This window comes from Dendrobates tinctorius, unplaced genomic scaffold, assembly GCF_039654945.1.
Source record: "Dendrobates tinctorius isolate UK_male_01 unplaced genomic scaffold, ASM3965494v1 ptg000099l, whole genome shotgun sequence".
In the NCBI taxonomy this organism is placed as follows: Eukaryota; Metazoa; Chordata; class Amphibia; order Anura; family Dendrobatidae; genus Dendrobates; species Dendrobates tinctorius.
The window spans coordinates 1,867,186-1,892,374 of record NW_027361767.1 but is presented as its reverse complement, the minus strand read 5'-3'; the positions used below and the strand labels follow the sequence as shown (position 1 = coordinate 1,892,374).

General features: G+C 49.7%; 1 protein-coding gene and 1 long non-coding RNA gene across 6 annotated transcripts in view; one reads left to right on the top strand and one right to left on the bottom strand.

Moving 5' to 3' along the window:
* HOOK2 (hook microtubule tethering protein 2) overlaps window positions 1-3,497 on the top strand; it is a 54,743-nt gene extending 51,246 nt beyond the window's left edge. For all 5 annotated transcript variants that reach the window (XM_073587413.1, XM_073587411.1, XM_073587412.1 and 2 more), the window contains 7 exons: window positions 88-175; window positions 253-287; window positions 706-788; window positions 1,072-1,175; window positions 1,501-1,605; window positions 1,681-1,752; window positions 1,843-3,497. In XM_073587413.1, coding sequence (XP_073443514.1) covers window positions 88-175; window positions 253-287; window positions 706-788; window positions 1,072-1,175; window positions 1,501-1,605; window positions 1,681-1,752; window positions 1,843-2,004 — 649 coding nt within the window. In that variant the 3' untranslated portion in view covers window positions 2,005-3,497. The remainder of the gene's footprint in view (window positions 1-87; window positions 176-252; window positions 288-705; window positions 789-1,071; window positions 1,176-1,500; window positions 1,606-1,680; window positions 1,753-1,842) is intronic.
* A 9,465-nt stretch (window positions 3,498-12,962) lies between these two features.
* On the bottom strand, window positions 12,963-16,283 carry LOC141099248 (uncharacterized). The gene is made up of 2 exons (XR_012234463.1): window positions 15,046-16,283; window positions 12,963-13,351 (listed from the first exon to the last, which is right to left on the bottom strand). It is a non-coding gene; the product is annotated as an uncharacterized lncRNA (long non-coding RNA).
* Window positions 16,284-25,189: the final 8,906 nt, after the last annotated feature.

Sequence of the window (25,189 nt, the reverse complement as noted above, 5' to 3'; positions counted from 1 at the left end):
GAGGTAGTGGGGGTCCGTGAGCATCTGACCCCTCCAGGCGTGGTCCCTGTACAGACCTCCATCGATGCTTACTGTTCCTCATTTCAGGCTGAATCAGCAGCAGATCCAGGAGCTGAGAGCTCAGATTGAGGATCTGCAGAGACAACTGAAGGAGCAAGGCAGCCGGGCAGAAGACGTGAGTGCGCCCCCTATGTGTGACCGTCGGTGTGTACTGTCCGAATAGGACCCTAATGTCTCACTCCTCTGTTACAGTCTTCACAGCTGAAGAGGAAACTGGATGAACATCTGTAAGTACATGTCCTGCCCGGGGCTGGGGCACTGGAGCTGGCACTCTTATACACACAGACGTACCCCTGCACTGTGGCTGAGTGCCGGATTACAGAGCCGTGCACGGATGGTGGATACATCGGATACTTTGATTGCTGGTAGTCCGACCACTGTGACCTCCACCCATCCGGAGATCGGGGCTCCATTCATTGACTGTGGGACTTCCAGAAATAGTGGAGGGCTGTTCTCTGCGTTCTCTGGCAGTCCCATAGACAATAAGAGGAGGCTGACCATGTGCACCACTGCTACAATCGAGGCATATTTCAGCGCTCTGACCTCCAGCGATGTCCCCAATGGATAGATTACTTGTGATTTTTGGAAATGCTATAAACATTGGTCATAATATCGAGCGCACTGATATCTCTGCTTTATGTTTAGGGAGTTGCTGCACGAGGCTCACTCAGAATTGCAGAAAAAACGGGAATATATCGAAACCCTGCAACCTAAAGCTGATCTGAACAGTAATACTTTTTTTTTTTTTCCTATTTTTGTATAATTTTTATTGTATTTTTATTTTTCTTATTAATTACTGTATACCTGCAGTCGCCACTAGAGGGAGCTCACTGTACACACACCTGGAACGATACGTGTGCAGTGAGCACCATCTAGTGGTGGCTGCAGGTGGACAGAAATATGTATATTTTTCTCCCTCTTTACAATGGGGGCCACTTTGAGATTTGCTGCGGGATTCTCTCCTTCCCGTGTTAATAACTGATTATCTTATCTCACACTGCTTCTCTTCAGTGTCTCGGAAAGTGGATGAGTTGCAGCAGATCTTACAGCAGAAAGAAGAGGACATGCAAGCCATGGAGGAGAGATACAAGCGTTACGTGGAGAAAGCCCGAACGGTGAGCGACTAAGAGCTGTGGGGGTCTCGGACCCCCACGCTTTATACATTTATGGCATAGAAGTGTTCGGTGGCCTCTGTCGTTCACCTAATGCCCCTGATGACTATGGCGGCGCTATAAAAATACAACAGCGCTGTACGGAATGACGCCTGATGTGCCGAGCACTTGTAAGGCTTCACTGCGCCCCCTGGAGGTGAGCTTGCAGACTGCTGCTCATGGTCATTCTGCGTTGGGGTCGTCACATATTCCTCCCATCTCTCACATACACTTTGGCGCGAGTCTCATTATCCCACAGATTTTTGATTTCCCTTGATCACTTTCTCAGGTCATTAAAACCCTGGATCCCAAGCAGCCGAATTACAATCCTCCGGAGATCCAGGCCTTAAGGAACCAACTGCAGGAGAAGGACACCAGGATCCGGCACTTGGAGGTGAGGAGGACGACGATGGGGGTCCTTATATTTATTACGGGGGGATTAATCTCCAACTTTTTCCTTATTCTCTAGAATGACTTTGAGAAGACGAAGACTCAGAGGGACCAGGAGGAGAAGCTGATAATAAGCGCGTGGTATAACATGGTGGGTGACTGTTCGAAGGGGCCCGTTATGGGGGGGGGGACGGGTAGGCTGGCACAGACTATATATATATTGTCCATTCTCTTTCCCCAGGGGATGGCGCTGCAGCAGAAGGTCACAGACGAGAGGACTCAGGTCCCTAGCGGAGCGCAGTCCTTCCTGGCCCAGCAGAGACTGGCTACCAATGCCCGACGTGGGCAGCACTCCCGCTCATTGCTGCCCAAATACAGCGACAAGCGCCAGAGCACGGCATGACGTGTGACCGACGGAGCCGGGGATCGCTGAAAGGGGGGTCAGGGTTAGCTTCTGCTAGGGACTAACCTGTCACTGCCCTGACGGTCACACTCCTATAGGGGGCGCTGATTGTCCTCTGTTGGAAAACCATTCCCCTCCTTTTTGGGAAGGAGGGGGGGTCCTGCCTTTTTTTTATAACTTTTGCTGCCTCCTTTTACTCTGCGTATTACACTCCTTTGCGTTCTCTTAGCAATCCTAATGAGTGGATCACTCGCAGTGCTCACTACAGGAGATCTGGGGGACTTCTAGACCTGTATGAGCCATCTGTATAGAAGTCCTCCTTCCTGCAAATCTGCTCATTGAGTATTGACTCCCTTCTATAGAAACATGGCTGTATTAGTCAGTGTGTCTGTAAATCCCCTCCATACACAAGATCACACGGTAATTATCACATTAAAGGGGACACGGGATCCCCTCCACGTCCCCCGTCCTGCACCTGCTCTGCTGCGGCACCACCCGGTGGCTGTCTATAGGTACTGCAGTGCGGACAAAATAGAGCATTTTTTTTTTTTTTTTTAAAGTTTCCACTTATTGTCCCCTGGTTAATAACTTTTTTTTTGCTAGATTTCCCTTCCTATCTTCTTGACTGGCGCACTTTAATTATATCGTAGCTGAGCACAAACCAAAGAACCTCCCCGTAGGCTGCACATTCACCGCTATCGATTCTGGACGACATAGGGATATTACTGCTTTTACAATGTCCCTGGCATTTATTTTTTAGTCGGTAACACTAATATTACGTGTGCAATAGAGGGTCCTTAAAGGTACAGACATGGCCTCCTTACGCCCTGAATCATTGCCTTATTATCCCTTGTGAGAAGCACGGACCGCTTCTTGGGGGGGATATATATATACACACACTAGTATTACACTAGTATTACACAAGCCCCTTTAACCCTCGCTGTTGCCATTTTTCCGTTGGGTCGTCTTTTTTTTCGGGATGTTTTAGTCTCTATTGTTTTTCTCCTGTATTTATATTCATTCTAAGCTGTGAATTGCTTCCTTTTTCTGAATTTGTACGTTTTATTTTATTTTTTGTCTGTTATGTATCTGGTTTGTGTCGTCCCCCCCCCCCCCCCCTTTTTTTTTTTTTTTTTTTTTAGTTTTCCCCCGACCCTTTCTATTTAAGTAATATTTAGGGTGCTATACTTTTAAAACTTCATAGGAAATGAGCTGCTTTTAGAAAAGTTTTTTTTTGAGGTTGGAAACAGAAATTCACACTCATTTCAGACCATCTTGATGGAGGTGCAGTACTTCCCCAAGACCTGTAGATGGCGCTGTGTACGCCTGATATCTGTAGCTGCTGTATGATTATAGGCTTATCTTGGGGAGACCCCCAAATCACAGATGTCTGTTCTATCTGCTGTTAGTTACCATCCGTAGTATTGTTTATAAAGTTAAATAATTTTATACTCTGCAAATAAACTTTTATCTCTTTTTACCAGAAAAAATAATTTTCTTTTTTTCATTAATAACTCCTACAGAGTTCTTATGTATCTGTTTCTATGTGCCGTCTGCACCTTATTATGGCTGTCCGAGCAGCAGTGTGTGCTCCAGAGCTGCTCATCCAACTGGAAGCTGTGACCAATAGTATAACAGAGGACTGTGCACTCACCAAGGTCAGTCTCTTATATGGTGCCAGCTTTACTATGGAGGACGGAAGAAATGGACTCACTGCATCTTCACCTTTCCCACAACTCCTAGGACCAATCCTTATGCCATTGTTATCTACTACCTCAAGAATCTGCAATCTAAAAAGAGGATTAAACATACAAAGATTAAATAATAATTAAGAAATTATTAAACAACATGTATGTCAGTACCTGGATATGAATGAAGTGATTAACCAGAGTCAGCATGGGTTTGTAACTAATAAGTCATGTCAGACTAACTTAATTTCCTTCTATGACGGAATCACTGATTGGGTGGATCAAGGAAATGCTGTAGATATAGTATATCTTGACTTCAGCAAAGCATTTGACAAAGTATCTCATACCATAGGAGAAAGCAGCCGACAGCACGTTCAGGATCAAGGACATGCACGCTCAAAGGATGTATTAACAGAAGCATACAGTCTAGATCACGTGAAGTCATTATTTCCCTCTATTCCTCTTTGGTCAGACCTCATCTGGAATATTGTGTCCAGTTTTGGGCACCACATTTTAAAAAAGACATCAACAAACTGGAGCAAGTTCAGAAAAGAGCGACCAGAATGGTGACCGGTCTGCAAACCCTGTCTTATGAGGAAAGGTTGCAGGATTTGGGAATGTTTAGTTTGCAAAAGAGAAGACTGAGAGGAGACTTAATAGCTGTCTACAAATATCTAAAGGGCTGTCACATTGTAGAAGGATCATCGTTATTCTTATTTGCACAAGGAAAGACTAGAAGCAATGGGATGAAACTGAATGGGAGGAGACACAGATTAAATATTAGAAAAAAAATTTTGACACAGTGATCAAACAGAGGCTGGACAGACATCTGACTGGGATGATTTAGCGAATCCTGCTTTGAGCAGGGGGTTGGACCAGATGGCCCAGGAGGTCCCTTCCAACTCTATGATTCTATAAGACCCAATTGGACATGAAAAATCCAGAAAAAAATAAAGAGGAGCAGCATCCAATCCTGGTGAAAAAGTGTTCAAAAGTTTATTCAGCCATCATAATATACAACGTTTCGACCACAGCATGGTCTTTTTCCTGCTGTCGTCGAAACGTTGTATATTCTGATGGCAAAATAAACTTTTGAACACTTTTTCACCCGGATTAGATGCTGCTCCTCTTCATTTTTTCTAAAGTATCTCACACAATCCTTATTGAATAAATGACTAAGTATGGAATGGACAAGGCAACTGTTAGGTGGATTCATAACTGGCTTAGTGATCGGACCCAAAGAGTGGTCGTAAATGGCTGCACATCCAGTTGGAAGAATGTCTCAAGTGGGGTACCACAGGGCTCTGTCCTGGGCCCTGTATTGTTCAACATCTTTATCAACGATTTAGATGAAGGAATTGCGGGTAAACTGATTAAATTTGCTGATGACACAAAGCTAGGAGGGATAGCTAATACTAGAGAAGAGAGAGAGAGGATTCAAAAAGATATAAATAAACTGGAGAAGTGGGCAGCAACTAACAGAATGGTTTTTAACAGGGAAAAATGCAAAGTACTACATCTGGGCAATAAAAATGAAAAAAAGCATATATAGAATGGGAGGAATAGGGCTAAGCAACAGCACATGTGAAAAAGACTTGGGTATACTAATAGATCACAGACTGAATATGAGTCAACAGTGTGATGCAGCAGCAAAAAAGGCAAATGCAATTCTAGGATGTATTAATAGAAGCATACAGTCTAGATCACGTGAAGTCATTATTGCCCTCTACTCCTCTTTGGTCAGACCTCATCTGGAATACGGTGTCCAATTTTGGGCGCCACATTTTAAAACAGATGTCAACAAACGAGCAAGTTCAGAGAAGAGCGACTAGAATGGTGACCGGTCTGCAAACAATGTCCTATGAGGAATGGTTACAGGATTTTGGAATGTTCAGCTTGCAAAAGAGAAGACTGAGAGGAGACTTAATAGCTGTCTACAAATGTCTCAAGGGCTGTCACATTGCAGAAGGATCATCTTTATTAATTGCCCAAGGAAAGACTAGAAGCAATGGGATGAAACTGAATGGGAGGAGACATTAGATATTATAAAAACTTTTTGACAGTGATCAATGAGTGGAACAAGCTGCCACGAGAGGTGGTGAGTTCTTCAATAGAAGTCTTTAAACAGAGGCTGGACAGACATCTGTCTGGGATGATTTAGTGAATCCTGCTTTGAGCAGGGGGTTGGACCAGATGGCCCAGGAGGTCCCTTCCAACTCTACCATTCTATGATTCTATAATCTGACTCTACCCAGTCCTTCCAGTGTACAATAATATAACTACTATAATACTGTTCCCTATGTACAAGCACAAAAGTATGCTTCCAAAGGGAGCCATAGGAGGGCAACAACCCAGTAGCAGGACTGCTACCTCAGCCTTTGTGCAAGGAGGAACAGGAGGAGCACTGCCAGAGCCCTGCAAAATGACCTCCAGCAGGCCACAAATGTGCATGTGTCTGCACAAATGGTTAGAAACCGACGTCCACAGATGGGGGTTGTGCTCACAGCCCAACACCGTGCAGGATGCTTGGAATTTGCCACAGAACACCAGAATTGGCAAATTCGCCACTGGCGCCCAGTGCTCTTCACAGATGAAAGCAGGTTCACACTGAGCACGTGACAGAGTCTGGAGACGTCGTGGAGAGCGATCTGCTGCCAGCAACATCCTTCAGCATGACCGGTTTGGCAGTGGGTCAGTAATGGTGTGGGGTGGCATTTCTTTGAAGGGCCGCACAGCCCTTCATGTGCTCGCCAGAGGTAGGCTGACTGCCATTAGGTACTGAGGTGAGATTCTCAGACCCCTTGTGAGACCATATGCTGGTGCGGTTGGCCCTGGGTTCCTCAGACCTCATGTGGCTGGAGTGTGTCAGCAGTTCCTGCAAGATGAAGGCATTGAAACTATGGACTGGCCCGCCCGTTCCCTAGACCTGAATCCGATTGAGCACATCTGAGACATCATGTCTTGCTCAATCCACCAACATCACGTTGCACCACAGACTGTCCAGGAGTTGGCGGATACTTTAGTCCAGGTCTGGGAGGAGATGCCTCAGGAGACCATCCGACGCCTCATCAGGAGCATGCCCAGGCATTGTAGGGAGGTCACACAGGCATGTGGAGGCCACACACAATACTGAGCATCATTTTGAATTGTTTTAAGAACATTACATTCTACTTTAATTTTGTGTGTGACTCCAAATCCAGGCCTCCATTGGTTAATAAATTTGATTTCCATTGATGTGATTTTGTTGTCAGAACACTCAACTTTGTACAGAACCGTGTTCAGTGAGAATATTTCATTCAGATCTAGGCTGTGTTATTTGAGTGTTCGCTTTATTTTTTTGAACAGTGTATATACCGTATTGTTTATTACCACTTTGCATGATCTTTGTATATTTTTATAAACACTGCCTTACCTTTCCGGATTAGATATATAAATTTAAGGCTAAGTTCACACGGACCGGAACTCTCGCGGAAATTACCGCGAGAATTCCGGAATTCCATTCCGCTGGAAAATCGCATTTTAAATTCCCGCGATTTTCCCGCGGAAAAACTAGCATTTTGCAAGCGTATTTAGCTTGCAAAATGCTAGCGTTTTCCAAGCGATCTGTAGCATCGCTTGGAGAACTGATTGACAGGTTGGTCACACTCGTCAAACATAGTGTTTGACAAGTGTGACCAACTTTTTACTACTGAGGCCGCCTATGCAGCATCAGTAGTAAAAGATAGAATGTAAAAAAAAAAAAAAATGGTGTTATTCTCACCTTCCGACGTCCCGCGCATCCGTTCCCAGTAATCCTTTGCGAAAATGCCCGCGATGACGTCCGTTCTCGCGGTCATTCGCGATGACATCGCGCGAATGACCGCAAGACTTCGCGATCCCGTGAGAACGGACGCCATCGCGGGCATTTTCGCAAAGGATTACTGGGAACGAGAGCGTGGAGAGAGGCGGGAAGGCTGCGCGGGACGTCGGAGGGTGAGAATAACAATATTTTTTATTTTAAATTCTATTTTTTACAGGGATATGGTACCCAAAGCCCGGAGGACAGTCTCCTCTCCTCCACCCCCCTAGGTACCATCCGCAAATGTTCTGCTTACTTTCCGCATGGTGTGCACAGCCACATGCGGGAAGTAAGCGGAACAATGCATTCCTATGGGTGCGGGATCGCCGCGATTCCGCAAATTAATGAGCATGCTGTGGTTTTTACCGCGAAGCGATTCCGCCGCGGTAAAAACCGCAGCATTAGCACAGCATTGCGGAATCCCATAGGGATGCATGGGATCCTTATTTTTCGCGTTTTCGCGGCAAAATCGAGCAGTTAAAACCGCCGCGGAAACGCGAAAAAAACGCCACGTGTGAACTCAGCCTAATAGCTCTGTTCCTCTTGCTCTGTAAACCGCACCCCTGAAGCCATACGCTACCTGTAATGGTTGTCCAATAAGCCTGAAGAAACAATTGGTGACAGCGAGTAGTTCTTTTGTTATTGCGGAGTTGTTAGTGATCGTTTGAGCGTAAAATATATGGGCTAACATGCAGTAATATTTATAATGATACACATTTTTTGACACTTCCCTTCTACAATGGACTCGTCAGTCAATTGTGTAATTGCACTGATGATTGGAGGCAGCGGGGTTGTATTCTCTCATAAACCGGTGGCAGCGGTTAGGTCTGTATGACCCCACCACCAGTATCTTCCGTGATATATTGTTTGCAGCGGTGGAATCTATGTGACTCTATCCCCACGGTTCTACTTGACACCCCCCTGTTGCCCCACTAAAAGTATTAATAAAAAATAAATACACATTCGGTATCATTGCATTAGTGAAAGTCCGATCTATCAATATATAGAGTAAATTAATCCGATTGGTAAATGACCTAAGGAGAGGAAAAAAAAACCTCCAGAATTAAGGTTTATTGGTCTCCACAACATTGCAATAAAATGCAGTAAGAGGCGATTAAAACAACGTACCCACCCCACAATGGTTTCAATAAAAATGTCAGCTCCATATCCAGGAAAATAAAAGGGTTAAATATATTGGAAAATGGTGACACAAGCAAAGACTTGTTTTGTTTTTTTTTTATTTTAAATTTAAAATAAAATAAGTTATGGCTCTTGGAAGAAGAGAAGAAAAACAAAAACTGAAAATTGCCTGGGCGTGAAGAGGCTAAATAAGGTTTATTACCAAGTAAACACATGGCGGCAAGGGTGGGATCAAGCTAAAAGACACAGAGAGAGACATATCGGAAAACATTCCTGATGCGAGAGGCAAAAACAAAACCCAGCCTATACTTTTTTGGTAATAATCACATGCAAATAAATTATAAGAAACATCTGAATAAACATTCCATCGCACAAACACTATATGATACATATACCTTGAGACATCGTTTACCAGTGAAAGACCAAAGAGAGGAGCAGAAGGGGACGCACTGGCATCATGACGCACGTTTCGCCAACACTGGGCTTCGTCAGGAGGCTATTTATGTGAAATATTCAACTGTAGATATCAAGTCGACGTTCACCTCCCTCAGGCGGCCACCTCGGCATGATGCCCGACTCCCAGTGATCATGCAACAGACATGCGCAGAGCATGATGGGAGAGATGGCAAATCTCATCAGCCCGTAATGCCCAAATAAACATGGTCTATTCCACATGCAGAAAATTCGGATTCCAATTTTGAAAATCTTGAATGTTTTAGGAATAGTTCATTGTTTTTACTGTATTTTTAGTATCCCTCACATGTTCCTGAACACGCACCCTAAGGGATCTGGTATTCATGTCTATGCAAATTAAGCCGCATGTGGTGTAATACACAACTGCCTCTGTGTCAGATGTAACATGAGGAACAATCCGAAATGTCACCTCCTGAATTAGAAAATTCAGTGGTCTGTAAAAAATACACCCACAACAGGAGAAGGGCCTTTACTCCAAAGAGACGTTTTCTTGGTGGGATACAACGGCTGTTAGTCAACATGTAACTAAGTTTTCATGACCTCCCCCAGGTGACACATAGTCAATAGTTTTTTGAGATTGGGGCAATGCTTGGAGAGGATTTTTTAATTGCTCTCCTATTTGTATTAAGTCTAGTATTAAATCTAGATTGTATATCGATTTTAACCCTCCTATTAATCTGTCGGTTGGCCAAAAGGGCATGTGTATCAGATATTCTAGCTGTAATAAAAACTCTCGATGTCTACATGGTTATAGCCGCTATTTTGAAATCTTTGTCTAAAGTCCTTGGCTTGTTTCATAAAAGTCCAATCATTAGAACAAATCTTTCCAGCTCTCAATAATTTGCCTATGGAGATAGCTTGTTTGAATTATGAAATATGTGAAGATGTAGCGTTACTTGGCTTTTGTGGACATCGCTTTATGGAACATATCAGTGGCTAGAGTACCATCATCTGTCCTGATAATCAGCAGATCAAGGAAATCATGTGTTCGACTATATTTCCATGTTAGTTTAATGTTAAAATGACCAAGAAAATCATCCAGCTGCAATGGGGATGAACTGCACATCATCTATATACCACAAGACAACAGATTCATGACCCTGTGTATTAAGGACCACCCACATCTCCCACAAACCCAGGTAAAAGTTGACACACCAAGGCGCGCAGGTTGCCCCCATAGCTGTGCCCTGTAACTGTAGGAGGGCGGTCTTTAAACTAAAAAAAAGTACGGTATATGGATTAGAGCAAAATGTAACCACGACAAAATAAAATCAATCTGAAATTGGTCATACATATATAAAAAATTTTTTTAGCCACATGTATCTCAGAGTTGTGCCATATAGATGTGTTCCTTGACTCTGCATTGTAAGTAACCAGACGCATGTCATCCTCTAATTGTATACCATCCAATCTCCTCAGAACATCCGTGATGTTCCTAACAAATGAAGGCAGGGTATCAACGCATCTCTGCAGATAAAACTCAACAAACCTATCCATAGGTTCACAAGGACCTCCACTACCCGAGATAATGGGTCTGCACAGGAGGTTGAGGGGATCCTTGTGAATATATCAGGGCCACCGGATGCTCCGAGAGCAAGGATTCCTACACCTTGATGGTGATGAATCATGGATGACTTCACCCCTCTGTTGATAACTCTGAAAGTTCCATTGTAAAAGTCTGTAATGGATTATTGGCAAACCACCTACAACACAAAGAAACCCCTAACTGCCTCAGCCTTATACATCTGTATGTTAGGGTTGCGGATCGCACTAAGTATAAAATATAATAAAGTGCGATCGCAACCCGGAGTCCACCGTGCAGAGATAGTAAACTGCTGCTCGGTAATGGCGGACGCTCACTGAACACCGGCGGAGTAACCGCTGACCCGGTGTGCACAGGAGCGAACTCTGTTACAGCACAGAGCCGCAGAACGAGACGCCGAGGCCTGTTACCTCACAGACTACGGCTTAGGGAACCGCTACTGCAGCGCCAGGGATTAACCCTAGAGAAACGCTGGGCCTGTTAGCAGTCACAGGGTGCAGTCGACAGTTGTGTTACCGCACTGCGTGTGTACAGCGCCGCCCTGTCGGATGCCACTAACCAGCCTAAGTTTAGCGCTGGAAGGCGCAGTAACTGCACCACTGAGATGGACACTGCGGCGTATGGGGTACAGAGGTGTCTCGTTCAGATGACACTCTCGGGCTGAACGTGTGAGAGGTGCAGGAAGCACTGCGGCGCTATGCAGTGCCACCGCTCGGCGCTGACTCAGACTCTAAACCCTGCCAACATACGTATCAAAGGGAAGGGGGCTCTTAATGAGTCATTGAGCTGTTCACAAGCATCCATCATCACACACATCACTAGCCATTACTGTCTATACAAGAACATGGCCGTGCTGCCATGCGACTCTTTTATCGCAGCATCCTTCTGGGACCTTCCCAGTGGTCCAATGGGAGCAGCAATAGGACCTGAGCATGTGACCTCAGACCTCCAATGAGAGGACTTCCCACGGGCATGCTCAGTGGCCTGAAAGAAGGACTTAGTCCCAGGAGCTGCTTGCTGCTGGCTATTGCAGGTTACAATAGCTGAACCCTGATTAGCAGCAGTAACCAAGCCAACAGCAGCAGACTGAGCAAGATGCCGAGAACGACGTCTTTGCTGAGCAGCCTCCACTGCGGCCGGAGAGGAATGGCAGACGGCCAGGCTCGGGATTCCTGCTGTGCAGAGACAGGAAACCGACGCCTAAAATTACCCCCCCTCCTAGGGCCCCCTCCCCCCCTGTGCCTCGCAATGCTCAAAGGCTGCAATGAGCAAGGGAGCACAAATGTTCTCCACAGGCTCCTAGGTCCTATCCTCTGGGCCATTACTCTTCCAATCAACTGACTAGTATTTTTTGCCCTGTACCACCTTACACCCCACGATGGCGTTCACCTCGTACTCGTCCGAGGACAAGCTTGATGTCCCGGTAGGTGACTCCGAAAACCGGGACATGTGAATAGGCTTAAGGAGGGACACGTGGAAAGTGTCAGTGATACCCAGGCATGGAGGAAGGGCCAGACAGTAGACCACAGGGTTAACTTGCTCAAGGACCTTGAAGGGACCTATAAAGCAAGGCGCGAACTTAGTGGACTCAACCCGCAGCCTGATGTTACGAGCAAAGAGCCACACCAAGTCGCCGGGAGCAAAGATGGGAGCGGGTTGCCGGTGTGCAACCTCATTCTCTCCTTGGAGGCCTGCATGACATCCTGAGTGCGGTCCCAAATGTCACGTGCCTCCACCGCCCAGTCTGCCACCCTAGAGTCGGTGGACGACACGGGCATGGGCACAGGAACGCGCAGATGCTGGCCGTAATTAAGGAGGAATGGGGTCTGACCGGTGGAATTGGCCACAGCATTGTTCAAAGCGAACTCCGCCCACGGCAGCAAGGATGCCCAGTCATCCTGCCTGGCCGAGACAAAATGTCATAGATATGTGACCAGGGTCTGGTTGGCTCTCTCCATCAACCCGTTCGTCTCATGATGGTAGGCCGAGGAGAGATTTAGCTCAATGCTGAGCAGGCTACAGAGCTCTCTCCAGAACCGAGACGCAAACTGGGGACCCCGGTCACTGACAATCTTGTCCGGCATACCGTGCAGGCGGAAAACGTGCTTAATGAACAATGCTGCCAGGCCCCGTGCAGAAGGTAATCGGGAGAGAGGTACCAGGTGTACCATCTTAGAGAAATGGTCGGTGACAACCCAAATGACCGTGCTGCCACTGGACTTGAGCAGTCCCACCACGAAGTCCATACTGTAATGAATGGAAGCGGAGGCAGAGATGGTGAAGTTCACATTCGTTTTTATTTTTTAAGTGGAACCTCGGGACCACGGTCTGGGGGGCTCCGAAGGGGGCGTGACTAGTGAGCCCCGGGTACCCGTAGTAAAGCCCCTCAGGCAGGGCCAGAATGGAATACCCGGAGGACACAGGTGCTACCTCCAGTTAGACCCCGAACACATGGCAGCTGTCCCAGCGGGACCAAAAGGGATAACAAAAGTTACAGTTACAGCAGAGTCCGTAATGCGCTGGGTCCTGGATCCGGTTAATTGGTAAGGAGTCGGCTCCAGTGACCTTCACACAGTCCTTAGACTCGGATGGCTGTAGGCGGAACGGGATGGCTTAGGCCCAGATGGTTGATGATATAACCAGGTAACACAGGATACTAATATGCTGTGGAAACAGAGAGCATTAGACAAAGCACAGAGACTGCAGATGCAGTGCAGACAGGTTAGCATGAGAACCGGATGTAGCAATGATAGATACTCGTTGCTCCGGCGCTTTCCCTATGGAGGAGAGGCCAGAAATAGCAGCCAGTGCGCCGCCATTGGTTGATTGCATTTTTTTGAATAATGCACGTCGCCCCTTTAAGAAGGTAAGAGAGCGGGCGGGCGTGCCCTAATAGCCTTAGTTACAGATCTCCTCACAGGAGCCAGGAGGAGGAGGCAGGAGGGAGGACAGAACGCTGAGCAGCAGCAAGAGAGGCTCGAGGTGATTGCCCAGAACGGAGAGCAGCGGCAAGCCTGGACGCAGCGCCAGGACGGGGGCCAGGTGTAACAGCGGCAGACCTGGGCGCAGCGCCAGGACAGGGACCAGGTGTAACACATACCAACCATCTCCCAGGGCCTGTCCGCTACTAGCAGGGGGTATAGTAGCCCAGGGGCTTCTGCCGAGGAGACTTATTCTGGGCCCAAGAGACGCAAGCCTGAATATAGTCCCTGACGTCACGGGCCATATGCGGCCACCAGTACGTCCTCGCCAGAAGCTCAGAGGTCCGTTTTGTCCCAAAATGTCCACCCACCCTGGAAGAGTGAGCCCAAGAGAGGACCTCCGGTCGCAGACGGGCAGGGACAAATGTCTTACCCGGAGGGACTGACTCAAGGGCGACCGGAGCCACGGTCCTCAGGCTCTCGGATGGGACAATCAGCTGAGGCCCCTCCTCCTCCGATGACACCACAGAGCGAGAAAGAGCATCGGAGTGGATGTTCTCCCCGGAGAGAAAATGTAGAGTAAAATGGAACCGGGAGAAGAACAGGGACTGTGACGAACAGCCCACGGCCGTTCGTCCACTTACGGGCGACGACTAACGGGGGTCCCGCTGCCACCAAAACGCGACGGACAGCGGACCCTGTGTCACCACTATGTCACGATCCCACCACTGACACCGGTGTATCAGCGGACGGAGGGGCGTGACACAATGCCGGCACACGGCTATCACAGGCGCAGTGGGGCTTATCTTAGTTATCCCAACACTGGCACCATGTGACCAAAAATATCCAGCAAGCTAATCTCGCTCTACAATTTGCCGCAGGGGGAGTTTAATTTGGATGCCCCACCACTGCTATCAATCTTCCAAGTTCTGCGGGGATTTATGTATATCCCACTTTCTCAGTTCCACTTTGGAACTCGCAGCTCTCCGGCGCCCCCCTTACCCTCAGGTCAGTCAGGGAACTGCACCTAGGATAATTAGTCGCCGGACGGGCTGCCTGTTGTGAACCGGCAATTAGGCTTCTGCAGTAAGGGAATTATCAATGCTGTGGCTGAAGCCCCTTACTCAGCAATATAAGACCCTTCTAGACTGCCAGCAAGCCGTAATAGCCGTACACAACGCGCTGCCACCAGTCACGGTTACTTAATTCACAGTGTTAAATTAAGAGGGTCCGTGGCAAACCCCTTGAATTAGTAGCGATTATCTATCAAAGGCGTATAGTTCGATTCTTAGAGCATGGAGACAGATCTAAATAATTTCATTTATTTTCCGAAAGAGGACAGTGATTACAGATAAAAGTTGCTATAAAATTGAGACATAAAATATGTACAGTACAGGTATAAAATAAAAGTGGAGAAAACAAAGAGATTACACTCACAGTTCCATATTGTTCCTTAGGCAGACCATGCGGCTTTAAGGGAGGAGGAGCCACACGTCTCCATTCATCTGGAGTTCTTGTCAGCACGGACTCTGCAGCTGTTCTGACCTGGTTTGCCCAGGAAATGCCTTATAGACTTTCCTATGTGACATCACGGAGAGGTGCATTCTGGGTTGATCCCACCTCTCTTATCCAAGTTATGTTTTGGCTACAAAACTTAGATTAGCTATAACTTTATGGGAGAAGCTGGTATGGACTCATCAGTGGTATCATGTTTCCCAGCGTAATGAGCCCATCAAGAAAACATCAAACATCTATGCGATATGACCGTCCATTTGGGCGCAAATCATATCTCAGGTTCTGGACATCCGAGAGTTTTGCAACAGGCACCACAGCGAAGCTGGGTCTGCTCGGATCGCAGAAATATGATTTTCATATCTCTACTGGGTATGGTTTTCGTAATATGACTTTTATGTTTCCCATATACCGGCATACAGCCTGTGTTTTTCCGAACAAAGGGATCCCTTCCCCCTGCTCTTCGAGAGGAAGTTGGTTTAAGGTTTCAGAGCTAGCCCAGGCAGGGGGGCACTGGTCAGTGTGTGAGTGAGCCATGGGCGAAAAGAGGAGGGGGGAAGGTGCTGCATGAGCTGACAGCCTGCATTGGCATAGAGGGCTGGATTTTTCTGGAAAGTTACAACAGAAAACATCATATTTTGTAGACAAAACCCCATACCTCACAGACATTGTACATCACACCTCCCCCCTTAAGAGGGCGCTAAGGAGGCATTACCTCTCGGTAATCGGCCATGCGCACCTCAGCGGGTTCGCCCCGGCGGGACAACCCATCGGCATTGCCGTTTTCGCTGCCCTTCCTGTGTTTTACAGTGAAGTCGTACTGTTGAAGGGCAAGGCTCCAGCGGAGCAACCTTCCATTGGTTCCGGACACTGTGTGCAACCAGCTCAGAGGGTTGTGGTCGGTTACCACCGTGAAGGCGCGCCCATACAGGTAGGGCTGCAAACGCTGCAGTGCCCACACCATGGCCAGACACTCCTTCTCGATGGTCGAGTATGCCACTTCCCTCGGCAAAAGTTTCCGGCTCAGGTACAACACGGGGTGCTCTTGGTCCCCCGAGTCGACCTGGCTAAGCACAGCACCGAGGCCAAACTCGCTGGCGTCGGTCTGTACCAGAAACGGGCGACTGCTGTCGACTGCTCTCAACACTGGAGAGTTGCACAGGGCTGCTTTCAAAGCTTGGAAAGCCGCCTCACAGTCATCTGTCCAGTTGACTGTTTGGGGTAGCCTCTGCTTGGTGAGGTCAGTCAAGGGTTTGGCAAGGGCGCTATAGTCCTGTACGAACCGCCTATAGTACCCTGCAGTGCCCAAGAAGGACTTCACCTGTTTCTTGGTCCTGGGGGTGGGCCAGGACACGATTGCGTCCACTTTTTCTGGCTCCGGACTCATGGAACCCCCGCCTACCCGGTGCCCCAGGTAGTGGACCTTGTGCATGCCTATCTGGCACTTCCCCGGCTTGATGGTCAGGCCTGCCTGGTGAAGACGCTTGAGCACCTCCTGGAGGTGCTGAAGGTGTTCCTCCCAGGTGGAACTGAAGACGGCAATATCGTCTAAGTACGCCACGGCGTACTCCTCCAGTCCCCGAAGCAGGTGGTTGACCATCCGCTGGAAAGTGGCAGGGGCATTCTTCATGCCGAAGGGCATGACCGTGGACTCGTACAGTCCAAAGGGGGTGATAAAGGCGGATTTCTCCTGCGCCTCAGGGCTCAGGGGAATCTGCCAGTATCCCCGACTCAAATCCATGATGGATATGTAGTTGGCGTTTGTCAACCGCTCGAGCAGATCCTCGATGCGCGGCATCGGGTGGGCATCAGAGGTTGTGATGGCGTTGAGCCCCCTGTAGTCCACGCAGAACCGGGTGGTTCGATCCTTTTTAGGCACGAGGACTACAGGTGAAGCCCACGCACCTTTTGACCGTCGAATCACCCCCAGCCTTAACATCTCATCGATCTCTTGGCGCATGACTTGTTGCACCGTTTCAGAGATCCGATAAGGTGTTCGCCGTAATGGGGCATGATTCCCGGTGTCCACCTCATGAACCGCTAACTCCGTCCTCCCAGGACGGTTGGTGAACACGGGCCGGAAGAGTTCCAGGGTGGCCATCAACTGCAACCGCTGGGACACGGTGAGCGAACCACTTATCTCCATGTCCTCAATGGACCCATTGGCCTTGGCCTGGGCCAGCATGTCCAGGAGGGAATCTTCCTCCCCATCCTCTGGCAGATTGCAGACCGGTAGGACGCAAGCTTCACGTTCGTAGTGCGCCTTCAGCATGTTGACGTGAAAGGCCTTGCGCCTACCCCGAGCATGGTCAAGCGTGACCACGTAGGTGACCGGGTTGAGCTGTTGGTGGACGACGTATGGGCCTTCCCAGGCTGCCTGAAGCTTATCCGTTGGTACCGGGACCAACACCCACACCTTTTGACCCACCTGGTAGGTCCGCTCCCGGGCGTTCTGGTCGTACCAGTGCTTCTGGTCAGCCTGAGCCTGCGTCATGTTGTCATGCACCAACTGCGTCAAGGTCTGCATCTTGTCACGGAAGCGCATGACATAATCCACGATGGACACTTCTGTGGGGTTTGGCTCATCTTCCCAGGATTCTCTTATCAACCCAAGGGGTCCCCGGACTCGCCTGCCATACAGGAGCTCGAAGGGGGAGAACCCGGTCGAGGCCTGCGGAACTTCTCTGTAAGCGAACAGCAGGTGTGGGAGGTACCGCTCCCAGTCGCGCCCTTGGGTCTCAACCAGTATGCGGAGCATCTGTTTGAGGGTACCGTTGAAGCGTTCACACAAACCATTAGTCTGTGGGTGATACGGACTCGATACCAGGTGCGTCACCTGCATTTTCTCACAGAGAGCCTCCATTAGGCGAGACATGAATTGGGGCCCTTGATCGGTAAGCATCTCCCTGGGAAATCCTACCCTTGAAAAGATGGTCACCAGTGCGTCAGCCACCTTATCTGCCCTGGTTGAAGACAGAGCTACTGCCTCTGGGTACCGGGTAGCGTAGTCTACCACGGTGAGAATGTATCGCTTTCCGGAGCTGCTGGGGACGGACAGCGGTCCTACAAGGTCCACCGCGATTCTCTGGAAAGGCTCCTCTATCACCGGCAAAGGAATAAGGGGAGCCTTAAGAGCAGGCCCCGCCTTACCCACTTTTTGACAGGTGGCGCAGGAGCGGCAGTAGTGTGATACATCTGTCCCCATCTTGGGCCAATAGAAGTGTTGAGACAGCCGTGCCTTTGTTTTGCTGATCCCCAAGTGTCCAGCGAGTGGAATCTCATGGGCAATCCGCAACAACTCGGTTCTGAACTGATAGGGGACGACCAGCTGCCTTTCCCTCAACCACTCCTTTTTAGGATCTCCGGGTACTGTCTCCCGGTACAACCTTCCTCGTTCCCAGAACACCCTCTCCTTATCAGACTTGGAGGTGGGCGTCTCGGCGAGACCTCTCAATTTCTCCAGGCTGGCATCTGAGTGCAGAGCAGCCTGGAACTCCATGCTGGAGGCTGCCAGAAGTGACGTCAGGGTCCCCTCTTTACTGGGACCCTCTGGAACCGGCTCTGGGTTCACCTCTGGTTCAGTCTCTCCTGTAGCAGCAGAGGGTCCAGAAGACAGTGCGTTACCTGCGATCTGGGCACTCTGACTGCGTGTGACAGCTGCTATGTATGCTGTCTCCCTGGGGATTTCTACAGACCCACCAGCTGGTGCTGCCCTGGGCTCTACCTCCCCATCCACCCCCAACACTTTAGGAGCAGTGCTACTTATGGGCCAGTTACCTTCCTCGGTGGCACTGGTCAGCTGCATGGCATTACCTTCCTCATGGTCCCCATGCACCTCCCCATTCTCTTGAGCACCGTTGCTTGCTCCTGCCAGGGGTTCCTCAGCCGTCTCACTCCGCAGAGTGACGGGGCTGAGCACCTCGGTACCTGTGGACACATCTACCGTTTCAAAGAAAGGGTTAACGGGTTCAGTCGGCACAGATACATCAACATCATCATTCCTAGGAAAAGAATGGTTATCAGTTTGCTTTGGTACAATCACATCAGCATCATACCTTGGGAAAGAATGGTTGTTAGTTGCATCATTACTCATCAAGGCATTAGCAGGTAACACATTCAGTTTCCCATCATCAACATCATCAGGGTTAACGTTACCCTTATTATCAGTTTGGGGAAGGGTGTCAGGGACATAGTATGCAACCATCCTCCCCAAGTCAGTCCCCAATAAAACATCAGTGGGCAAATTTTCAGACACTCCCACCTCCCTCAACCCGCTCCCGGCACCCCAGTCAAGAAAAACTCGTGCCACTGGCAAGGGACAACGGGTGCCTCCAATCCCGGTGACAGTCAGGGTTTTCCCCTCAACAAACTCTTCAGGGGCCGCCAGTCCAGGACGGATGAGGGTTCGTTCAGCCCCGGTGTCCTTGAGGCCTGTAGCAAGACGGGCCCCCACCTGAACAGGTTGAACGTTGTCGTCAGCCCTCCCAACCACACCTCCCACCAAAAGAACAGAGGCGTTGGGCCCGGGGGCCTTGGCTGGGGGGTTCTTCGGCCTATTCGGACAGGTGTAAAAGAAGTGACCAGGCCGCTGGCAGTGGTGACACAGGCGACTGTCAGTAGCCGGCCTGCTGTTGGCAACAGGGACTGGGCCTCCGGAGGGACGGCTAGCTGGGGCATTGGGGTTGGTTGCTGGCTTACCCCCTTTCCAGCTGGTGGCGACTGGCCTCCGCGTCTCGGGCTTCCGGTTGGCCTCGTGGTTGTCGGCGATCTGCGCCGCTTTGTCCGCGTTCGTTGGTTCGCGGTCCAGGATGAACTGTCGGACCTCAGCTGGGCAGAGATGCAGGAACTGGTCTTTGATCATCAGGTCCCGTAGCTGCTCAAAGGTTTCAACGGACAGTCCATGGATCCACTGGTCAAAGTGGGTCCTGAGTCCTTGCACCACATCACTGTAGCTATCGTGTGGGCCACGTTGGAGGTGTCGGAACTTCTTTCGGTATACCTCAGGTGTCAGCCGGTATTTGGCGATCAGCGCCTGCTTTATGGCGTCATAGTCGTCATCGGCTTCTGGCGGAAGAGAAGCAAATGCCTCCAGGGCTTTGCCTTTTAGCCCTGGGGTCAAGTACCTTGCCCATTGGTCTCTAGGCAGCTGGTACTGTCTGCAGGCTTTCTCAAAGGCTCGCAGGAACGTGTCCAAGTCCCCATCCTTTTCCATCACGGGAAAATGCTCTGGCCGGGGTTTAGGAGTCTGGACGCTGCTGGGCTCACGGCTTCGGGCTGTGGGGGCATTCCACCCCCGCTGGAGCATCTCCAGCTCATGGGCCCTCTGCGCCTCCCTCTCGGCTCGCTGCTCTGCTCTCTCAGCCTCCGCTCGGCGCTCAGCTCTCTCAGCCTGGGCTTGACGCTCGGCTTGGGCCTCCTGCCGATATTGCTGGATCAGCCTCACCCGCCCATCACTGTCTTCGGCGGGGAGTGCGTCCAAGGCCATTTGCAGATAGGGGTCCACCCCGTCCTGGTTGAATGTGGGGCCAGCGCTCAGGAGTGGAGCCTCTGCTGCAGCCCCATTGCCACTTGGGCCAACTTCTGCGCTCGCTGGATTCTGGTCGTTGTCCAGCTGCACTAGAGCCGCGATCATTTGATCTTTGGTTCCTCCTGCGGCGTCTATGCCTCGGTACGTGCATAACCCAGCAAGGGTGTCCTTTTTCTGCTTCTGATACCACTCCACTGTCATCGCCGCCATGGTTGCCAAATAAAAGATAGAAAAAGAAAAACGAAGAAACGGGAGGGGGATACTTGCAAGTACACACTAATGTCTCAGGACTAGTAACCACTGAGTCTGTTCTCCAAAACCTATGATGCAGGATTCCCGCAGGAACCGTGCAGGTCTTTAGTGAGAGGAATGATTGCTCAAACCAAATCACTAATGCTCTAGGATTATCCCACCGCTCTGCCACCAATATGTGACGAACAGCCCACGGCCGTTCGTCCACTTACGGGCGACGACTAACGGGGGTCCCGCTGCCACCAAAACGCGACGGACAGCGGACCCTGTGTCACCACTATGTCACGATCCCACCACTGACACCGGTGTATCAGCGGACGGAGGGGCGTGACACAATGCCGGCACACGGCTATCACAGGCGCAGTGGGGCTTATCTTAGTTATCCCAACACTGGCACCATGTGACCAAAAATATCCAGCAAGCTAATCTCGCTCTACAATTTGCCGCAGGGGGAGTTTAATTTGGATGCCCCACCACTGCTATCAATCTTCCAAGTTCTGCGGGGATTTATGTATATCCCACTTTCTCAGTTCCACTTTGGAACTCGCAGCTCTCCGGCGCCCCCCTTACCCTCAGGTCAGTCAGGGAACTGCACCTAGGATAATTAGTCGCCGGACGGGCTGCCTGTTGTGAACCGGCAATTAGGCTTCTGCAGTAAGGGAATTATCAATGCTGTGGCTGAAGCCCCTTACTCAGCAATATAAGACCCTTCTAGACTGCCAGCAAGCCGTAATAGCCGTACACAACGCGCTGCCACCAGTCACGGTTACTTAATTCACAGTGTTAAATTAAGAGGGTCCGTGGCAAACCCCTTGAATTAGTAGCGATTATCTATCAAAGGCGTATAGTTCGATTCTTAGAGCATGGAGACAGATCTAAATAATTTCATTTATTTTCCGAAAGAGGACAGTGATTACAGATAAAAGTTGCTATAAAATTGAGACATAAAATATGTACAGTACAGGTATAAAATAAAAGTGGAGAAAACAAAGAGATTACACTCACAGTTCCATATTGTTCCTTAGGCAGACCATGCGGCTTTAAGGGAGGAGGAGCCACACGTCTCCATTCATCTGGAGTTCTTGTCAGCACGGACTCTGCAGCTGTTCTGACCTGGTTTGCCCAGGAAATGCCTTATAGACTTTCCTATGTGACATCACGGAGAGGTGCATTCTGGGTTGATCCCACCTCTCTTATCCAAGTTATGTTTTGGCTACAAAACTTAGATTAGCTATAACTTTATGGGAGAAGCTGGTATGGACTCATCAGTGGTATCATGTTTCCCAGCGTAATGAGCCCATCAAGAAAACATCAAACATCTATGCGATATGACCGTCCATTTGGGCGCAAATCATATCTCAGGTTCTGGACATCCGAGAGTTTTGCAACAGGCACCACAGCGAAGCTGGGTCTGCTCGGATCGCAGAAATATGATTTTCATATCTCTACTGGGTATGGTTTTCGTAATATGACTTTTATGTTTCCCATATACCGGCATACAGCCTGTGTTTTTCCGAACAAAGGGATCCCTTCCCCCTGCTCTTCGAGAGGAAGTTGGTTTAAGGTTTCAGAGCTAGCCCAGGCAGGGGGGCACTGGTCAGTGTGTGAGTGAGCCATGGGCGAAAAGAGGAGGGGGGAAGGTGCTGCATGAGCTGACAGCCTGCATTGGCATAGAGGGCTGGATTTTTCTGGAAAGTTACAACAGAAAACATCATATTTTGTAGACAAAACCCCATACCTCACAGACATTGTACATCACAGGGACCATCTGGCCTGGTGAGAGTTCAGCCGCTGGGACGTTTGCAAATACACCAAGTTCTTGTGGTGGGAGAACACCTGGAAAGGGTGGCGAGCCCCCTCCAGGAGGTGTCTCCACTCCGAAAAGGCCAACTTCATCGCTAGCAACTCCCTGTCCCGGATGGAATAATTCCTCTCCGCCGATGTGAAGGTCTTGGAGAAAAAGAAGCATGGCTGCTTCCAACCCTGCTTGTCCTTCTGTAAAATGGACCACTCCAGCACTGACGGAAGAGGCATCCACCTCCAGTATGAAGGGCTTATCTACATCGGGGCGATGTAGAATGGGAGCACTAGCGAAATGGGACTTAATGGAGGAGAAGGCCTTGGAGACAGACACCGACCACAACTTGGAATTTGCACCCTTCTTGGTGAGGGCCACCAAGGGGGCTACCAAAGTCGAGAAGTGGGGGATGAATTGGCGATAGTAGTTTATGAACCCCATAAAGCGCTGCACCGCTTTGAAAGAATAGGGCTCCTGCCAATCGATCACCGCCTGTAGCTTGGCAGAATCTATAGCCAATCCCTGGGCGGAGATGATATAGCCTAGGAAAGGCAAGGACTCCTGCTCAAACACACACTTCTCCAACTTGGCATAGAGGGAGTTTGCCCGCAGGAGGTCGAAAACTTTGCGAACATCTCTTAGGTGGGAGTCGATATCTGGAGAGTAGATGAGAATATCATCCAGATAGACTACTACTGAGGTGGTAAGCATATCCTGGAAGATATCGATCACAAATTCTTGGAAGACAGCAGGGGCATTACAGAGCCCGAAGGGCATCACCAGGTATTCATAGTGCCTATACCTGGTGTTAATTGCCGTCTTCCATTCGTCCCCCTCACGGATGCGAATCAGGTTGTAAGCCCCCCGCAGATCGAGTGTGGTAAACACTCTCGCTCCCCGTAGCCTATCAAACAGCTCAGATATGAGGGGCAGAGGGTACTTATTCTTAACGGTGATAGCATTAAGACCCCTGTAATCGATGCATGGACACAGTTCTCCACTCTTCTTCTGGATGAAGAAGAATCCCGCCCCTGCTGGTGACACAGACTTCGTAATGAATCCCCTTGCCAGATTCTCCCTGATATATTGAGACATGGCCTCTGTCTCCAGGAAAAAAAGGGGATAGACTCAACCCCGAGGAGGCTCTGCACCATGCAAGAGGTCAATAGGACAGTCGTAGGGGCGATGGGGCGGAAGAGTCTCCGCCGCCCTTTTGGAGAACACATCTGCATACTGTTGATAGTGTTTGGGGAGAGAGGAAAGATCTGCGGGGACTTCGGTGGAAGCAACCTAAACGCACTCCCTCTGACATCTACCCTCACAGGCTTTACCCCAACCGAGAATCATACCTGAGGACCACTCTATATGGGGAGAGTGGAACCGCAACCAGGGAACCCCTAAAAGGACCTGATCGATACCATTCGGCATGACGAGGAGGGATATCGTCTCCTGATGAGATGGAGACACCGAGAGTATCAACGGGGCGGTCTGGTGGGTAATTTGTGAGGGTAAAGTTGGCCATCATAACCAGAGGTATTGCATGCCGTTGAGCGAAGGCAGAAGACATGAAATTGCCCTCCGCTCCGGAGTCCATGCAAACCTCCAGAGTGGATGAACCGACCTCAAGCGTTCCCTTAAAGGTCAGCTTGGAGGAAAACGCCGCTGATTCTAGTGAACTCCCTCCTATGTCCACTAGAGGCGAGTGTTTTCCCAACCGCTGTGGGCACCGGTTGACAAGGTGATCAGACTGCCGGCAAGCATAACAGACCACAGGTGCTCGAGCGGACTGGGACCAGGATCCAGCACAAGGAGCCCCCTGAGGCTCGGATGCCCGATCGGAAGGTTCCAGAGGTTTAGCGAAACTAGGTGCCAACCTAAACCTCTGCCTACACTGGGACTGCTCCATCCTTCACTCAATGAAGCGAAGGTCTATACGGGTGGAGACGGTGATGAGCTCTTCCAGTGTGGCGGGAACCTCCCTGGTGGCCAGGGCGTCCTTCACATGGTCAGCTAAACCTCTCCAGAACGCTGATATGAGGACCTTATCTGGCCACTTTAACTCAGAGGCCAGCGTCCTGAACTGGATGGCGAAGTGGCTGACCAAGGACGAGCCCTGCGATAATGCCAGCAGCCGCAGCGCGGTGTCATGGGAGATTTGCGGTGCCAAGAAGACCTGCTTCAGAGTGGCCAAGAACTGAGTGGTACTCTGCACCACACGATCACCACGCTCCCACAGCGGTGTGGCCCACTCCAAAGCCCTGCCCAGCAAGACAGAAATGATAAATCCCACCTTAGCCCCCTCGGAGGGTAATCGTGCAGCCAGCAACTCTAGCTGTATAGAGCACTGGCTCACGAAACCCCTACATGACGCACTATCGCCCGAGAACGTCTCGGGCAGCGGGAGTTGGGACAAAGTCGGGACAGGGATGGCAGTGGACACATGGGAGACAGCTTCAGTGGCTGCCTGGAGCACGACCGTGGTAACATCCGCA